The sequence below is a fragment of the Myiozetetes cayanensis genome, unplaced genomic scaffold (genome assembly GCF_022539395.1).
Source record: "Myiozetetes cayanensis isolate MyiCay16 unplaced genomic scaffold, myiCay2020 scf6-25, whole genome shotgun sequence".
NCBI classification, from domain to species: domain Eukaryota; kingdom Metazoa; phylum Chordata; class Aves; order Passeriformes; family Tyrannidae; genus Myiozetetes; species Myiozetetes cayanensis.
The window spans coordinates 31677081-31693600 of NW_026087853.1; the positions used below are offsets into that span (position 1 = coordinate 31677081).

A 16520-nucleotide genomic window follows, 5' to 3' on the forward strand; every position below is an offset into this window, starting at 1 on the left:
GTTTGTTGAACCTTGAAATATTCAATAGCTGCAATTTACTTGAAATGGAAAATGCCTTTAATTAAATAAGCCATATCTAGAGTACATTTTTATTACTCTCCTCCTTCAGTATGGCATTTCAATGAAATGGTTGCATTTTTATGACATCTGCTATTATATTAGCTTTATTTAGAAAAACAACGAAATTAGTGGGATGCTGAAAACTGCAAATATATTGGTAGAATCTTCAGAAGAATACTTGCTATGTTCTGTAAAACCTCAAACTATGAAAAGGCCTGTTTAGACACATTGAGATATGTACTTGCATTTCAACTAAGTCTTTTGACTACAGTGATTACACTCAGAACATAATCCTAACATTTCTCTTACTTTCTGCCTTTTGCTGGTGGGGGGAGGAAAAAAAAGAGTGGAAATAATGGAAAACATCAGGCATCTATTAAAATTAATAGACAAGCCATGGTCCACTGAATAGAGAAGATTCAAACTCCTAAATAATACAACAATGAGGAACAATTGTGTTACTTTTACCTTTCGTTTTTCTTTTCTCCTGCTTTGTGTGCTGTGACATGAATTTCTGATTCATTCATTTATGTGTGCTCTCTCTTGTTATAGTATCAGGCTTAATCTTTAGTGAGCTGGGTTCTGGAGTAATTCAAGCCACATGACTAAGTAAAGGTTGTTATGAGATCTTAATATGCCAGTTCCTGTATTCCTGAAACTCAGTTGTCAAAATGACATCCAGTTTTCTTAGCAAATCTCTGACTATGCAGACTTTCTCTTTTTTGATACATTTTTCTGTATTGTCACTCATTAAAATTTTTTCATTATGTTGATGTTAAATCATCCTAAATGAAATTTATCTCAGGCACTGTTTTAGCTTGAGCCCAAAAATTTTGAAAGAAAATTAAGTTGATATTTAATGTGGCTTTTTATATAAGAATTTTTCTTATTCAACTTGGATTTCTAAAAAAAGTTATTATTCTTGTTTTAAGAACTTATTGTTCTATGTTCGTCCTTGCATTTTGAAATATGCTTCCCTAGAGTAAACAGGTTTTACTTGCAAATACAGAATTTACGTAACTTTACAAAGCTTGTAGTTTTGAGATTGTTCTGGAGAACACAGACTTCCGTGCCTCTAAACACTCTCAGCAATTTTTTCCTGGAAGCCACAATGATCTTTTAAATCACTTGAAGTTGTTTTGTTAACTTTTGGATAGTGTGCATGTCTGTAAACCAGCTTGTACTAATTTACTTGTGTTTCAAAGTCCAATGTAAATAAATGTATACTGTTTCATAATTAAACTTCATATTTAACATATTTGTTCAGCAATTTCAGTTAAATTTTTGCATATTTTAAATGGTCCTTATTGTGTGATTAGTGGTGCATATAAGGTGAAATAACTTCAAATTTGCACTGTGCTACAAAAATTTAACATGTGCCAAAATACCAAACATCTTTGTTAGCTATGGAATTGCTTAACCAATTTCAATACTAAATATAGAATGAAAGAATTCTGTATGGATTCTTTATGAAAACCAACATGTTTATATTGTTTTTAGCATTCCCCTATTTTTTCTGGATGTTTTAAATTATAGTGATGTACATGTCATATTCCAGTGGCTAAGGTGTATTAAAATATGCATATATATTGATAATTATTTTTACAATCTTTGTATTGTAAATTATGTATTGATAAGAAAAAGTTATACTTGTTAATCTAAGTAATAAGCACCAGAATATTGACTTGAAAGAATGTATTCTAGTAATTTTGGAAGCATAAACACCTGGGAGTGTTATCACACTCTCATAGCAAAGTCATGGCAAAAATAGGACCAAAAACAAAAAAAAAGACAAGAAATACCATAGACTGTAGCATCATAGAAAAGGAACAGCCCTCAGGACTTCAGCTCTTCTGTGCAGGTATTTAGTCTGATCCCCAGTGACCATTTTTGTGTGCTTTGCGTTACTTCTGCACCAAGTAAGGGTTGTAGTCTCAACATCTATGTGGAAGGCCACCATGCAGTAGCAGTAAGAGAACTGGAGCAGTCTTGCAACCTGTCTCAAGTTTAAATTTCTGGCTAACACCATGCTTTATGATATTGTGTCAATGAATGTGTGACCTCTGTCAGTCCGAAAAGGAAATAGTTCATATATATATACAACTGCTCTATTCCGCTATTTAAGTGAAGCAACAATCAAGGACAGAAATGTAGAGTGTCCATTATTATAATAAGGCTTTATTGTATGAGACTCCAAAAATTTAAAAAATTTAAAATAAGTAGTCCGTGAACTTCAGTTATCGCCAAAGATCGGGGAATTGTTCCTTTCATTTCAGTAAGGAATCCCTGTTTGTTTTTCGTGTTCACTTCATAATAGAAATTAGAGGATGGCACATTAATGGAGTCACAAAATAGCACCATTGTTATTGTGCATTCTGTGAGCATGTTTCTTATATATCATGGTGGAACATTATCCCACAGAAATTACTAGTAAGGAGAGTTACAACAAACACAACAATATTCAAGATAATCATGAGGAGCTGCTGGAAAACCCTACCAAATTAAAATATTATGAAATTTTTCTCACTTGAATCTTCCAGATCAAGACTGGATGGTTAAGTGAAGAGTCTGAGTCCTAGAATTTGTTTTAAATACAGAAGGAACTGACCAGAATTCTGTGACACGCCATTGCCTTTTAGACTAAAGATAGTTTTTCATCTTGAACATTGAGATGCTTAAGTTACCTGAGCAGAAGGAAATATGTCTGTAAGTGTTCTAGGCATTCAGTGACTGAAATGTCAGGTAGCACTATAGGTTAAGTGTGGTTCCAGAAGAATTTGGATTTAGTGTGACAGTGCCTGTATGAATTTGGAAGCATGTATCTGTGATAAACATAGGGTCTGTGCATTGTGCCATATACTGTAGGCATTTTTTCCATGAGGAAACGGTCTTTATTGGTCTTAAAATCAATAAATTTATGCATGTAAGACTAAGAACTCAGAGAAAGAATGAGGCAAGGTTTTTCTTCTGGAGGTCTGTAGTTTTGTTCTGGCTTTTTAAGATCTGGTGGTAATTTTACAGGACTGTTTTCAGAGCCAGGTACCATATTTTGTATCCATCAGCTCCATTCCACTGACTTGAATCAAATGACAGTGATTTACATAATCTGTTGACCTAGTCTCATTTTCTCTTGAAAGCTTATCATCAGTGAAACAATAGAAGGGATGGAAATATGCATAAAATTATGAAATGAAACCTCCTTTGGTTGAGATGTTATACAATAATTTTGCTTGTATGGCATCAATGAAGCCAAATATCAGGTCACCAGTGTAGAGAAATTCTCATTTGAGGACACAGAAAATTCAGTTCTCTGCAAAGCCAGTGGAGAATCTAGCTGGGCTGCTGTCAGCAGCAAAGTGAATATGAGTCCACTATTTGTCCACAATTGTGTGGGGCTTCCTTTTTGAAATACTTAAAACATCAATGAGGATATTTTGTGGGACAGAATTTTGTGGGCTAGAAAGTAAATAAGCTGAATATCAGTCTCAGGTATTTTTCTGTGGTTTTAAAATATCTAAATTATAAATTTGCACTTCTAAAATATAATGAAAGCCAAACTTACTGCGTTATAGTGAAAGGTATTCTTCCTGAAAGGCTGAAAGATTACTTATTTACTATAACTAGAACTTGATAGAGAATTCTGTCTACCTAAGTACACTGATGGAGTAGCAGGAAAAGGCACTTGTTGCTCAGATAATTAAAAAGTTAGCATACTGATTTCTTTAGTATATTATAGAGTATCACATTATTCTTTTCCCCCTTATTAACCAGAGTATTACTGAACTGTAGCAAAATGAGAGCAGAGGAAGGATTTTTTTATTTATTTTCTCTGTAAAACCAGTTGGAGTTTGGCAGGTTTTATTTTATCTAAAGATAAATGCTTCATTAAGGAAAAAAAACCCAACAAATCAAACCACCAAAATATATCCCTCCTGTTTCATACTGAGAAGTTCTTCCTGATTATAATATTTTTTAAAATACATGCAATATTAAGGTCTAACTTTGCCAAACAGTGAACTTTTCTGAAGTATTCCCTGAAATTTGTACCTGTTTGAGGTCAAGAAAAATACATTTTTAGATGATAAAATAGAGAAGATACCACCTCTTTAAAATAAAGTTTCTCTTGTATATCTATGTTCTTGAAAAAAAAAGGTTTTTATACTTAAAATGCTTCTTATTACCATAATTCACATGTTTTTCAAAATGTAAGTTAAAAGCCTGACTTAGTAGGTCAATTATGTATGGGTTTGAGGCATTATCTGTGTTCCTTTCTCTTATCTGAATTGTTGATGTAACGAACTTCTGGTAATCTACAGCCCAGTTAGAGTGCCATCCTCCAAAGGGATGGGGTAAAAAGACGAATGTGATTTTAATAAAGACAAGAGAGAACGCAAAAGAGAAAGTGGAAGGATGAGTAAAGAAAGGAGAAATAAATACAGAACCTTTGGCTTTGCCACTTCTTCAAGTAATCCTTGGATACTTTTGCATGATGGGGCTTGCAGTCAGACACGGGTGTATTCTAGCTGCAATTTGGAAGTGTCTGTATATGAACCTTCTGTCAAATGGAAGTTACAGAGCAGTACTAACCCCACAGAAAATACAGCTGAGGATTAATCTAAATTCGTAATACTTTTTAAAATGTTATGGGCAGTTTTATTTCAAGCTTTTAATATCAGTTTATTTCTCAGAGCTAATTTTGATAAATAAGAAGCTTCAAGCCAACAATCACCAAAACTATTCATTGCTCCCCAGTATAATACTCCAGAAACTTAAATGTGCCGTAAACTTTTTCAAAGAATGATGTTTCTTTGCTATAATAAGGATAGCTCTCTAAGTAATTGATCTGATTTGTGCAGATGGATACTTTACTGTGTAATACATGAGTGTACTTCAGGCAACACAGCTAATTTTGCACTCCAAGCAGATTTGCTGCTGCTATGCTAGCACACAGTAGAGTATGAAGGATAAGTGATATAATCACATTGAGATTAAATAAATTTTCTGCTTATGTAAAATTTTTATCACAGTTTGAGAACTTGTTTAAAAAGTCATTTGAAAAATGAATGCAAATAAAATTAAACACTTCTCCAGTATCGTGAGTTATCCAGCATTGCAAGTCATTTTACATGACAGATTTCTTAGTCCAGCCTTGGAATGTGTATACATACTCCTGTTGAGATGGTGCAGGGAATGTAGAAAAAGTGATTATAGATCATCTTTTTGTGTTGCTGCATCAGGTGCATTATTGCATCTTTTACTAAGTAAACTTACAAATACGTGGTTCTTGCTTTTTTCAGGCTATTAAAAAGTGCAGCATAGAAACCTAAGTTACTGTGACAAGAATCAACAATGTAATCTGAATTAAATGCACATACTCTATTGGCATGTGATAGAAATTAATAACTGTGAATTATTGTTTTCCATTTCAGGTCAAGAGATGGAGAATAGAATTTTAATTTCCATTTCCAAAAAAATACTGTGTGGATACTTGCATTGTTCTGTCTTATCTTGGTTATAAATAGTGGTTTAAAATCTTTGTATAAAAAGCATGAATGATTTTACAATTCCCTGTATTTATTGTGTGTGCCTCTGTTTTTAAGACATTTCAAGTCTTCAGGTATTTTCTGAGATAACTGTATCCCACATACTGCTTGCTAGATCTGACAGGATTCATGTTCTCTTTCAGGAGACGCTGATAGATTGGTGTGATGAAAAGGAACTTAATTTGATTTTAACAACTGGAGGAACAGGGTTTGCACCACGAGATGTCACTCCAGAGGTGAGATAGTTCTGGAATAGAAAAATCTGCCCTTTGGTGTAGAAATGTATGAGTCTGGAGGAGGTGGGGGGTGGGTTTTGGTGTGGGTTTTTTTTTTTTTATTTCCTCTGTAACTTTTTTTTGCAGTATCTATGGACAGGTCAAGTGATACACAACTTGGAAACAGAAAAAAGCAATAGAGAATGTAGTGTAAGAGAATAATTCTGACCTGGGGTTCTGACCCAAAACAATTTTCAAACTAAAATGTGGTATAGCATAATGGTTTTTCAGTACCCTTACGAAACAAAATTCTGATGGCTTTTTGGTGTAATTTCCCTTAGCAGTACAACACTGCTAAGCAAAATCTTGTTATGTCCACAAGGAAAAGTGGGATAAGAGAGATCCTTTAATTATCCCTTGCAGAGTACTGCATTGACAACTACTGCATTGTAGGTTGGAGTGTGAGACAGATAGCAGGGGGGAAGAAATTCTGTGCAAAGCTACTGTTGATCTGCTTAATACTACATTGTCAAAAAAACCTAAACAGGCACAGAGATGGAGGCAACCGGCACCAATAAATGTTGCACACGAAATCTAGTTGCATTCCACTTACATGGAGCTGATGTGAAGAGGACGAAAAGGAAATTTAACCTAATGACCTCATGGCCATGAGTTGTCATGTGAAATTACTGCGTGATTGCAGTTGAAGTATTTTGGTATTTATGGTTCCAAATTAGATTAATATGAACTTTTAAAATCACATACTTTATTTGGTTTGCTTATGTTCACTAAAGGGCAGAATTAAGGTTGAGTGCCTGAAGTGTTTATTTGCATAATGTAACAGATCTAGATTTCTCTTAAGTACTCATTTAAGTTTTCAATTGCTCAGACTTTCGTGTTGGAGTTGATTTCAGTTTTTTATAGCATATCTACAATGCTTTTTACTTACAAATGTGTTCTGTCACATGGCTACAGTTTAATTTTTTTCCCATTAGAAATATATTAATATTTTTTAATTTATTGTATAACATTTCTGAAACTAAAGAAACATATAAGCAAAATGCTCCTATTCATTCTGATGTTTTTAAATTATATACTAGAAATCTTGAGTAACTAAAACTTTGGGGTCTGTTTATCAGGAAATGGAAACTATGTAACATGACCTCAGTGTTCTAGCTACTGAAACTGATTTTGCAGATTATTCACTGTGCTAAAGCAACCAAAAGTGAAAAGTTCATTGGTTAAATTTGTATCTTGCTCGCAAAATAACTTTACGGTTTTGAAGGTTGTATTAACAGGACTGTGTAGAAGGATGACTGAATTTCTTCAGTTTTCCTTTGTGCAGGGATGAGCCTGGGCAATACTGCCAGAGAAAGCATAGCAGTCAGTGCCAAAAATTAGCCACAAATTCTCAAGCAGCATTTGGGACAAGAAATAAACAAATGAGAACTCTGCACATAGACACCCAGTATTTTCCTTACACTGCATTGCTGTTACTCAAACTAATGAAGACAGGTGGGGGTGACTTGTTTCATCAGTTTTGATGAGTTGATGAGTTTTGAAAGTTAATCTGAGTTGTTCATGTGTCTTTATATAATAAAACCACATTGATATAAAAATCATTAATAACTTGCACTGTAGAAAAACTGCGTTGTTTTTAAACGTAACACATATGCAAGACTTGGGCTGGTCACAACAGAATCGGGTGTTCTAACTGTCAAATTATTCCCATACTTAAAAAAATTTTCATAGGAGAGTATTTACTCACTTTCACTCAATTAAGTTGAATTAACTTGCAGTACTAAATTTAAATCACAGTGGAGAGATTGAATCCCAGGTTTTATTACAAAGTATCAATGATAAGGGTCATTCCTATGATAGCATTTATTAGGTCATTCTTTCGAACAAATGCTTTAAGGGAAGAAAATCAGTTTGCCAGTATGTGTCATACCAAAAACATATTAAGAAGTGTAAGTTTTGTTCCCATAATTTATGTCTTGGGTCAATGAGAAAGCCAATTCAAAATGGAAAATTCAGTATGTCAACATGAAAGGTGCAATAACAAGCCTTTAGGAAAACTTGAGTTGATGCAAGCAGTGGTTTTAACCTTTTCTGTGTGTGGTGTTGGTCCAGCATGCTGTCATTGCTGAACTGATAATGAAAGGGTGTGATCATGGCATTGTGCTACTGAGCTGTCGTCTTTAAGATGTGATTTTAAAACTGTTAAGAATTGAATCTGATAATAGAAGATGTTTTAGTATTTTTCCTGAGAACAGGGAGAGTGGTCCCATGGGTCCTATTTCAGCTGGTATGTTTCAGTCTTGCTTCTCCCTGCTTCTCCTGTAACTTGGATTAGAAAGCATGTTTTCATCCTTTCTTTTCTGAGTATAGATATAATTGCTATTGTACATACACATTAAAGGTAAATCCCAAGAGTATTTACGGCCCAAAGACTTAATGTTAATTAAATTTTGTAATTATTCATAAAATTGAAATTCAGTGCCTAGTATAATGTAGCTAAAAATAGCTTCTTGATATCTCAGAAATGTATAATTAAGTTTCAAAAAAAATTAGTAGTTTCCCCACTCACTTTACCTTTTGAACATTGTATCAGAACCATACCAGGTTATTGTGGTTGTTTCAATCATGTGTAATTACATTTTTTCTTGTACCAGAATAGACCATTTTAGGTATATCTGCAATATCTGAGTTTCCTTACCTGTCTCTGATCCCTAAATTTATAGGCTCGGTGTAGTCAGTGGGTGCAGAGAAGCTTTTGATTAGTCCTGAAGGTCTGTTTAATTAAGCAGTGTGAATATCCTTTACTTTCTTGACTACATGACTAGAAATTATGAAATGCATGTGGATATTTAAAAAAACAAACACAGTCAATGGATGGCTGAATTTGAAAGTAACTGTGTTATAGATGTTATTAGTGAATGCTGGAATTCTTTACCATGGCGCTTTGTGGTACTTTGCATTTGGACTAAAGCTGAAGTGTGGGCTTAATATTGTGGATACAGCCACGTTTTTTTCCCAGTCTTACTTTGCATATAATTTAAAGGGGTAGTCTTTAAATCTCTGCTGGAACTGCTCCTACAGTCTGCTTGTTGATTTAAAAGTCTTTGTTGCTGGACAGAGATCAGGACTTACATATAGCCCAAGTTAGTTTATTTATTTTATTTAAGGAACTTTTGTTTTGCATTTCCAGATGCAAGCCTTTTTTCCTTTGAACTACAATACTTTAGTGGTAGTTCTCAAATGAACATTGATAATAACATATGTTAACTTTTGTGAAAAAATTTAAATACCATTGCAGCATTTTTTTCAATCACTATGTATCCTTCTGAGATATTTTCTCTGTTGCTGTTGGTTAGTACAAAAGGAAAAGATAAAACCTCATGTATACAGATGCTCTGCTCAGTTTTCTACCTTCTGTCTTCTCTGCTTTTACATTTCTTCTTTTGCAAAATTATACTTCTAAAAAAGTCATGTCTGTTTCCCTTCTAGCTGTTTGCTTATCCTCTGTCTCTAGTATGATTCTGTGCAAGTCTTGTTTGCCCAGCTATGAGACTAATTTTATGTACTTAGGTAATAGCAGTAGCAAACAACTTATTGTGCCTCAGCTGATGCTAGACATTCTTGAGCTGTGTTGCTGTGTGTATTCACAAATAGTTCATCCACGCTGCAGAGAATTTTCAGCCCTGAAGTTTTAAAATAATGCTTTAGAAGAAACATAGAAGAGCTCTTTTCCAGCATGTAAAACCAGACAGATGTTTCCTTATAGTCTTCCTCCTTTTCCAGTGTTCTGGAAAATTTATGAATGCTTCTTTTGGTTCTTGCTGTTCATATTCTTCAATACTTATAGACTGGTTTTAAATGTATTTAGACACATTCTTGTTTTCATTTAATCTGACAATGTATGCATATTTGTTTATTCTTTCATCAGAGTTCTCTAGTCCATGAAAAAAGCTCATCGTTCTCTGTAACTCCCTTCCATTTGTCAGCATTTTTCTGAAAAAAACATGCTCAGAATGAACAAAATGCTCCAGACATAGCCACACAGAAGCCATGTTTGGAGGGAAGAAGGTCCCAATTCTGCTGTAATATAGGTCTTTGTATATTTACTTCAAAATTGCAACAGCATTTTTATAATCGCTACCAATTGCAAATTTTCGATCACCTGGCTTTCCCCCATTTTCTAAGGTATCTCTCAGGATTTTTCTTCAAATTCCATTTTATTTCCACAGACTACTTTAATATCTGTATCCTTCAATTTCTCTGTCTCAAGTAGTGTTGGCAACCCTCTTAATGTCTATTATTTGTAGTTTTCATGTGTTTTGTCTGTTTACTTTAACTCTATTAATGAAGATGCTTGTGACACAACATACTCTCACAGCAACAGGTGTTCCCCTCAGATTAACCCAAATCCCCTGAGACTTACACTTTCAAATAACAATTTTGATTTAAAAGGCAATAATTTAAACTAGAAATAGTATATTGGGGATGGAGGGCCTTGTCTTCCCTGGTTCAAATAGTGCCTTTCAGAGCAGCAGGGTTTCTACTATTGTTTGTTGTGGATATAGGAGTATTCTGTTCTTCTTCAGCAATATTTTAGTGTTGTAATTAAAACAAAAGAAACTTACTTTCTTTTTACAAAATTGTCACTTCAGGATGGCTCCATATGAGGAGGAATGGAGCTTTCATCTCACATGGGATATAAGTAATTTTGTGGTAGCAATAATATGAAATTTACGATCTCTAATTACCCAGGCTGTTGTTTCAGTTTTTCACCCTTCAATATTCCAGGTACCCTCCAATTGAATAGCCTTTTTCAGCATATGTATATTTTTGTAGTCTATATTAAGACTGTAGCTTTCCATATTCTTAATGGAGGTCTTGCTCCACACTGTTTGATTCCTGTGTTGAGCTGTTATATAATGAAGTATGCTGTGTATGGATGTCTGATCCTGTAACTTGCCATCAGACCTTTTGAGGCCTTCATATTTCTTAGAAAATTGTTTCCAACCCATCTTGCTCCTAAAGGGTCTGAATTAGAAAACCTTGCCACATGCATCTAGGCAACAAACATGCTTAAATGGAATAGATTGCTCTGTGACAGACTCCTTCAAATTCTGTACTACGCTGTTAGAAGTTTAGCAGCAACTCTATAAAATACCATTGCCTTTTCCTTAGTCCTCCAGACAATTCTTAGCTTACATGATTAGACCTTTATCCCGTCTGCTTTAATAGTTCAATAAAATGTTTTGTTTGAAAAGCTGTATTTGGTGTTGCAAGAATCCAAATATGTTTATGTGCCATAATAATTTAATTAAAAATTCTTTATTTAGATTTTAAAGCTCTCTTTGGAAGGCAAGCTATTATAACAGAATTGATATATTTAGTTGCAGAACGCTTTTCACTTAACAACTATTACCAGTTTCTTCGAGAACCAATATACAAATTATTTGCACTACACAGTACACTGTCAGGTTACAGAAGTGCCTGTGTCTTGAGAAATTCCACACTGATTTAGTTGACTTACGAAGGGCTAAAAGTGCCCTTCTCTTCTCTTCTCTTGTTTGAGTTTCTCAGGGAAGCTTGGTAACACACCATCATTGCAAAAGGGCTTGGTTGTGCTATCACCAACTGCAGTCACTGCATGGGAACAGCTGCGAGCTGCCAGGACACCTATAGTGACAAATGTGGGGGAGAAGAAAGCCCAATCCCATTTCAGCTCCATTTACTCAAATATCAGAGGTTAATAAATAAGACCACCAAAAAAACAACAAAAAAAATCCCCACAAAACAAAGCAAAAAAGCCAACCAAATAAACAAAAAAGCACCAAAGGATGAAGGAAATAGATGCAGAGAGAGTGTTCCTGAAGAATGGTTATTTTGATAAATAAAGACAGCTTGGTAATTCTTGATACTCTGCTGCATAAACAGCAGGTTTTGACTTGTTCTTTGTCTGTGTCAATCTAGCTGAGATACTGGATTGAAAGAATGTATGTCTCTCAACTTGTTTCTGTCTAGATTTTCCAACGTAGACAACTATGAAGAATATGGGGAAAATAGAAGTGTTGGAATACAGAGGATACTTGTCTGTATATGGAATTGATGTGTCTAAAATGCAAAGCTGCATATTTTTTTTTTGACATTCCCTTTTAAAAAGTTTCAAATGTCACAATGGATACAGAAAAAGGTCAAAAAATATATGATGGCTTTCTGTGAGAGTTACGCAGTGCAGTCTGTTTAGTTTATCATAAAGAAAACTGGGAAATATCTTGGGTTTTATCTGTACTTTCTTTGGGAAATAATAATATACAGTACTAAAGGCTTTGTAAGGTACCAAAGGCCTTCTTTGCCTACTTCAGAGAATTGTAAAAATAGCTGGTGATAGAAAGCTTGAGCCGGAAAAATCTAATAAGAAAATAGTGGAAGGTTTTTATGTATTGAGGTTGGATTCCTTCTTTAGGAGATTATTCACACAAACAAATTCCTTAAGGAGGCCTGTATTCTTCATTTTAATTTTGTCAAATCCAAAGTATTGATAGTGGGAGAAATCTCTTATAAAACTCAAGTTTTCTTGTACTCCATAGAGAAGTCATGGATGATGTTGAATGAATTATCCTGCATGGAAGGCCCAACTAGATTCTGGCTTTATGTTCTGTATGTGTTAGATGAGAAGATAGTTTGAATAAAATGGATCCTGAAGTCAATAATTAGGCAGTTTTATCTCCTGAATTCAAAAGGATCACATTAGTTGCTTCTGCTTCTTTTTTGAAAATGCAAAACCCTGAAAATACTGGCTGAGGATGCTGGGACAAATAACTTTTAAATTACTTAACTAATGTATTAACCTTCTTTGTAAAGTTGTCTGACCATCATATCATAAAGGTAATGATAATAGAATTCTTGTTATGCCTTTGGATACTTTTGCCCATTTGAGGATCAGCTTTTATTTGTTTTATTTTATCTGTCCTTAATACTCTGGAATAGCAAATAGAAGTTCTGTTTTCTGACTCTCAAACATGTATGGAATATTTGCAAGCTCTGCTGAAAAGGATAGTAAAACAGCAGTGAGGGATTTGAATGTTTCATAAAATGATGAGCAAAGCCACAGTAATGAGCCAGGAGACCTCTCTTTTTTATTCTTAAATTTTGAAAATAAGTTTTTTATTCCAAGGTAGTTTCAGAATGGAAGCTAGAAGAAGGCTGGCGTGTCCTGTGGGTAGACAAATGGTTCCTATCCTAGTGAACTCAAATATTTCCAAAAATACAGCCAAAAGAACAATATGATATAGTTTGGTTTTTTATTGAGATAAAGAGTTTTCCTCCTCTTGGTATTACTGATGCCTTTTAGCCATGTTTTCACTGTAGAGCCCACAGCTCTCTGTTAACTGGCTTGTCTCCTATTAGCAATGTAGCCACAACAGTGAATATATTTTGCAATCCTTTCTGTAACTGTGGAAAGAAAAATAGGCCTGCCATAGAACTTCTGCATAATAAATTTTAAATTTGGAACTTTTGGAAATTTTTTCCTCTTAAGCATTTCTAAAAATAGTTTCCATTAAAGCATCACTTCAGAGAAGATAATAGGAAACTGAAAAAAAAAATTAAACATCAAGTTAAGGGAAAATAATCCTGAAAACATTGTCAGGCCTGTAATTACACAGTTTTTGCCCTTAATGTGTCATTTTTTTCTGGTCATGGTCTATTGCAAAGAGTAAAAGCTTAATACGGAGAAAATTAACAAAAAATTTGTATAGACATGTTAGGAAGACCTCTTTGTGAAGGCAGCCTAAATACATGATAACTAGAGGGCAAATACTAGTTTGGATTTAAGATGTGTGAAAAATTGAGTGAGTTAGTCCTTTTGACATAGGCACACCAAAATAGCAAAATGACTCACTATTAACATAGTTGATCATTAAAACTAATACTTATTAAAGAATAGAGAATTTCTCATTTACTGCTTGCCTGCTGTGTAGGAGCCTTTCCAGCCACTAAGTGGAAAGAAACTAGAAGAGTCTTGGAAAGCAACTGGCTTCAGGAGTTATTCTTAGGATTATAAGTAGTCCTTCACCTGCTTTTGCTAATTGCTACTACATGGAGCAGTGAAGCTTTAGCAAAATGTTGACTCAGTATAACTACCAAAATACAAAACCAAAATGACTAATGTCACACTCAGGCTTGAAAGTCTTATCAATTATAGACAAGAAAATTATTACTTTTTAACCTTAATTTAGACTATATTTTAGCTTCTTGTACCTTCATGCATATATTATTTTCCCAGTTATTTTTTAATTGGAATACCTAAATTAATAGTGAGGTGCATAATCTACCCTTATTAATTGTTGACATTTAAACTTTCACTGGATTAAAAAAACCTCTGGATTTTCCTCCACAAATAAACATTTTCTTATGGTATACTGAGATCAGTTTGTCATAGTTTGTTTTCATTGAGCTTGAAAGATCTTCCTTCAGAGAGAAAGTGATAGCAATTTTGTTCTTGATGTGGTGCATCTAATTGTAGTTGCTACTGGCCACAAAATCACAGGATTTTTTAGTTGCCTTGTGCTCTAATTTGTGTTTGCAATTCCTGACTGGTTTATGCCATTTCTAATCATACGATGGAAGACTCTCGATCTTCTCGTCCTAAATTTCCTACCATTTTGTTCTAAACCCAGATAGTAGTGTTTGACACAGGAAGGTTTGGATATGGAAGAAATTCTTTTCTATGACCCCAATTTCTAAATTTGAAGTTGTATTAACCTCTGTTATTCTTATGCCTTGCTCAGCTACAAGAAGAATAAGTGGGTGATACCCAGAGGATCAGTATAAATAATGTTCCATCAGCTTAGCCTGTCACTACTGTATTCCTTAAGAGATTTTTTGTGTATGAGTGCATGGCAAGTTCATACAGGTTCTCTCTGTGACCTTTCCAAATCCAAATTCAGCAGGGCACCGGAGAGCTAATGATGCCTTTATATTATGTGGGGTTCTCTACAGTTTGCAAAAGAGGGAAGAATCGGCTTCTTGTTGCATATTACTACCTTGTCAAAGTGGAATGTAGGTTTTGAGTGTTGCCAGTAAAAAGTTAATGTGCAGGTGGATAAATGCACACACAGTGTGGACTTCTAAGTGGACAGAAATAGTGAAGTTTGATTCTTGGTTGGTTGACTTTTAGTTTCTAGGAAGATACTTACTAAATAGAAAGACTCATGACTGAAATGACAGATGAGTCAAACTGCTGAACTTTATTACTGCTAGGATTTTCTCAGTTCTTATATTTCAGACTTCATTACATGTTTCTGAAATAGAGCAGCAGCTAAGATTTCTGAAACATAGTTTATTTTTTTATAAAAACAACCATGTTAAATAACAGAGTGCTTAAGCTAAAGAGAAGAGGATATTCAAGGTAACAAAAAGGTGCTTCTAAATTTCTCACTTAGAAGAAGTTTACCCCACGAGGTTCGTAAGACTAATTATTTTCATTAGAGTGTGGATGTGTCTAAGCTGAGTTTGAACATCAACATACACTAATAATGAGTAACAGCTAATGATGACTCCAGTTTATCTCACAAATGGCCAGCAGTGGCTAATGGGTACTCCTGTTCAACTTCACAACCTATTTTGCAGTGGCTATGGGAATGAGCTCACAAGACCATCCCCTTTCCCCTCTTATACTAGAGGTGCTAGAGGTAAGTGTGGTTTTGGGGATCAAGGGTGGGAGGTCATGAGATGAAAGTGATGTGGTCTTCTTAAGTTTTTCACAAACCTCAATTAAGGCACGTATCTGGGGATGGGCAAAGATTCAGTTGAATTCTTATTTTTTGCCCAAAGAGATTACCCAGTCCTAAAATGACATGCTTTCCTTGAACTGGGAGTCAGAAATCCCTTTTCTCTTCTGTTTTTCTGCTGCAGAAATTCCCAACATTCCCATTATGTGGGCTCCAGAGAGGGGTAAGCAACATCTTCAATCCCACCCAATCATTTCCAGACTAATTCTTTGCTAGTATTTTTTTGCTTTTTTAATCATCATCAGAAACAGTTTTTAGCCACAGTTTTTCCCATTTGTTTGATTTTCTTGTGGATTCTCATATTTTTGTTTTATAGGAAGGTCCCATGGCCTCCCCAAGTGCTAGGGTCAGACTCATTTGCTGTTTCCATTTGTGTGCAATTCTCCTGTGGATTTTCATGGTTCACTCTGATCAAATGATATTACCAAAGGGTGAGCATCTGGATTCTTGGGACTGTTTCACTCATGGTATCCTAAGTTACTGAAAAAGCACTGCCACCCTGCCGCCCTGTCGATCATTTGGCAAGCTTATGTTTTGTCCTTGCCAAAAGTTGCATCTGATTATTTGTGGGCTTTGGTCTTTATCTGACTTGTCTGTCTGGGGACTGCCTGGCATTTACTACTGTCTTTTATTCTCTCCACCTGCTGGCTGTGTGGCATTGTCCTCCTGAAGTCTTGGCCCTTTGCCTGACTGTCTGGCATTGCCTCTTGACCAGCTAATTGCTTGACACTGACTACCTACCGCCCTGTCCATCTGTTGAACGGCATGTGTCGCCTCCTTACTGTCCTTTCAGTCTGACTGTACATGGGCACTGGCCTTCTGCTGCCCTGTCTCCTGCTCCAAGTGCCTGGCATTGCCTTTCTGCTGAGTGCATCTGCTGACTTTGTGAAATTGCT

The 16520-nt window shown here is 35.0% G+C and overlaps 1 protein-coding gene across 23 annotated transcripts in view; it reads left to right on the plus strand.

Annotated features, from left to right (window-relative positions):
* GPHN (gephyrin) overlaps nucleotides 1-16520 on the plus strand; it is a 285353-nt gene that overhangs the window by 142482 nt on the left and 126351 nt on the right. For 12 of the 23 annotated variants that reach the window (XM_050334967.1, XM_050334971.1, XM_050334970.1 and 9 more), the window contains 2 exons: nucleotides 5747-5839; nucleotides 15749-15787. The exons of 1 other annotated variant lie outside the window; for it this stretch is intronic. In XM_050334967.1, the coding sequence (XP_050190924.1) occupies nucleotides 5747-5839; nucleotides 15749-15787 (132 nt within the window). The remainder of the gene's footprint in view (nucleotides 1-5746; nucleotides 5840-15748; nucleotides 15788-16520) is intronic. 10 more of the 23 variants (XM_050334969.1, XM_050334992.1, XM_050334983.1 and 7 more) reach the window with 1 other exon arrangement.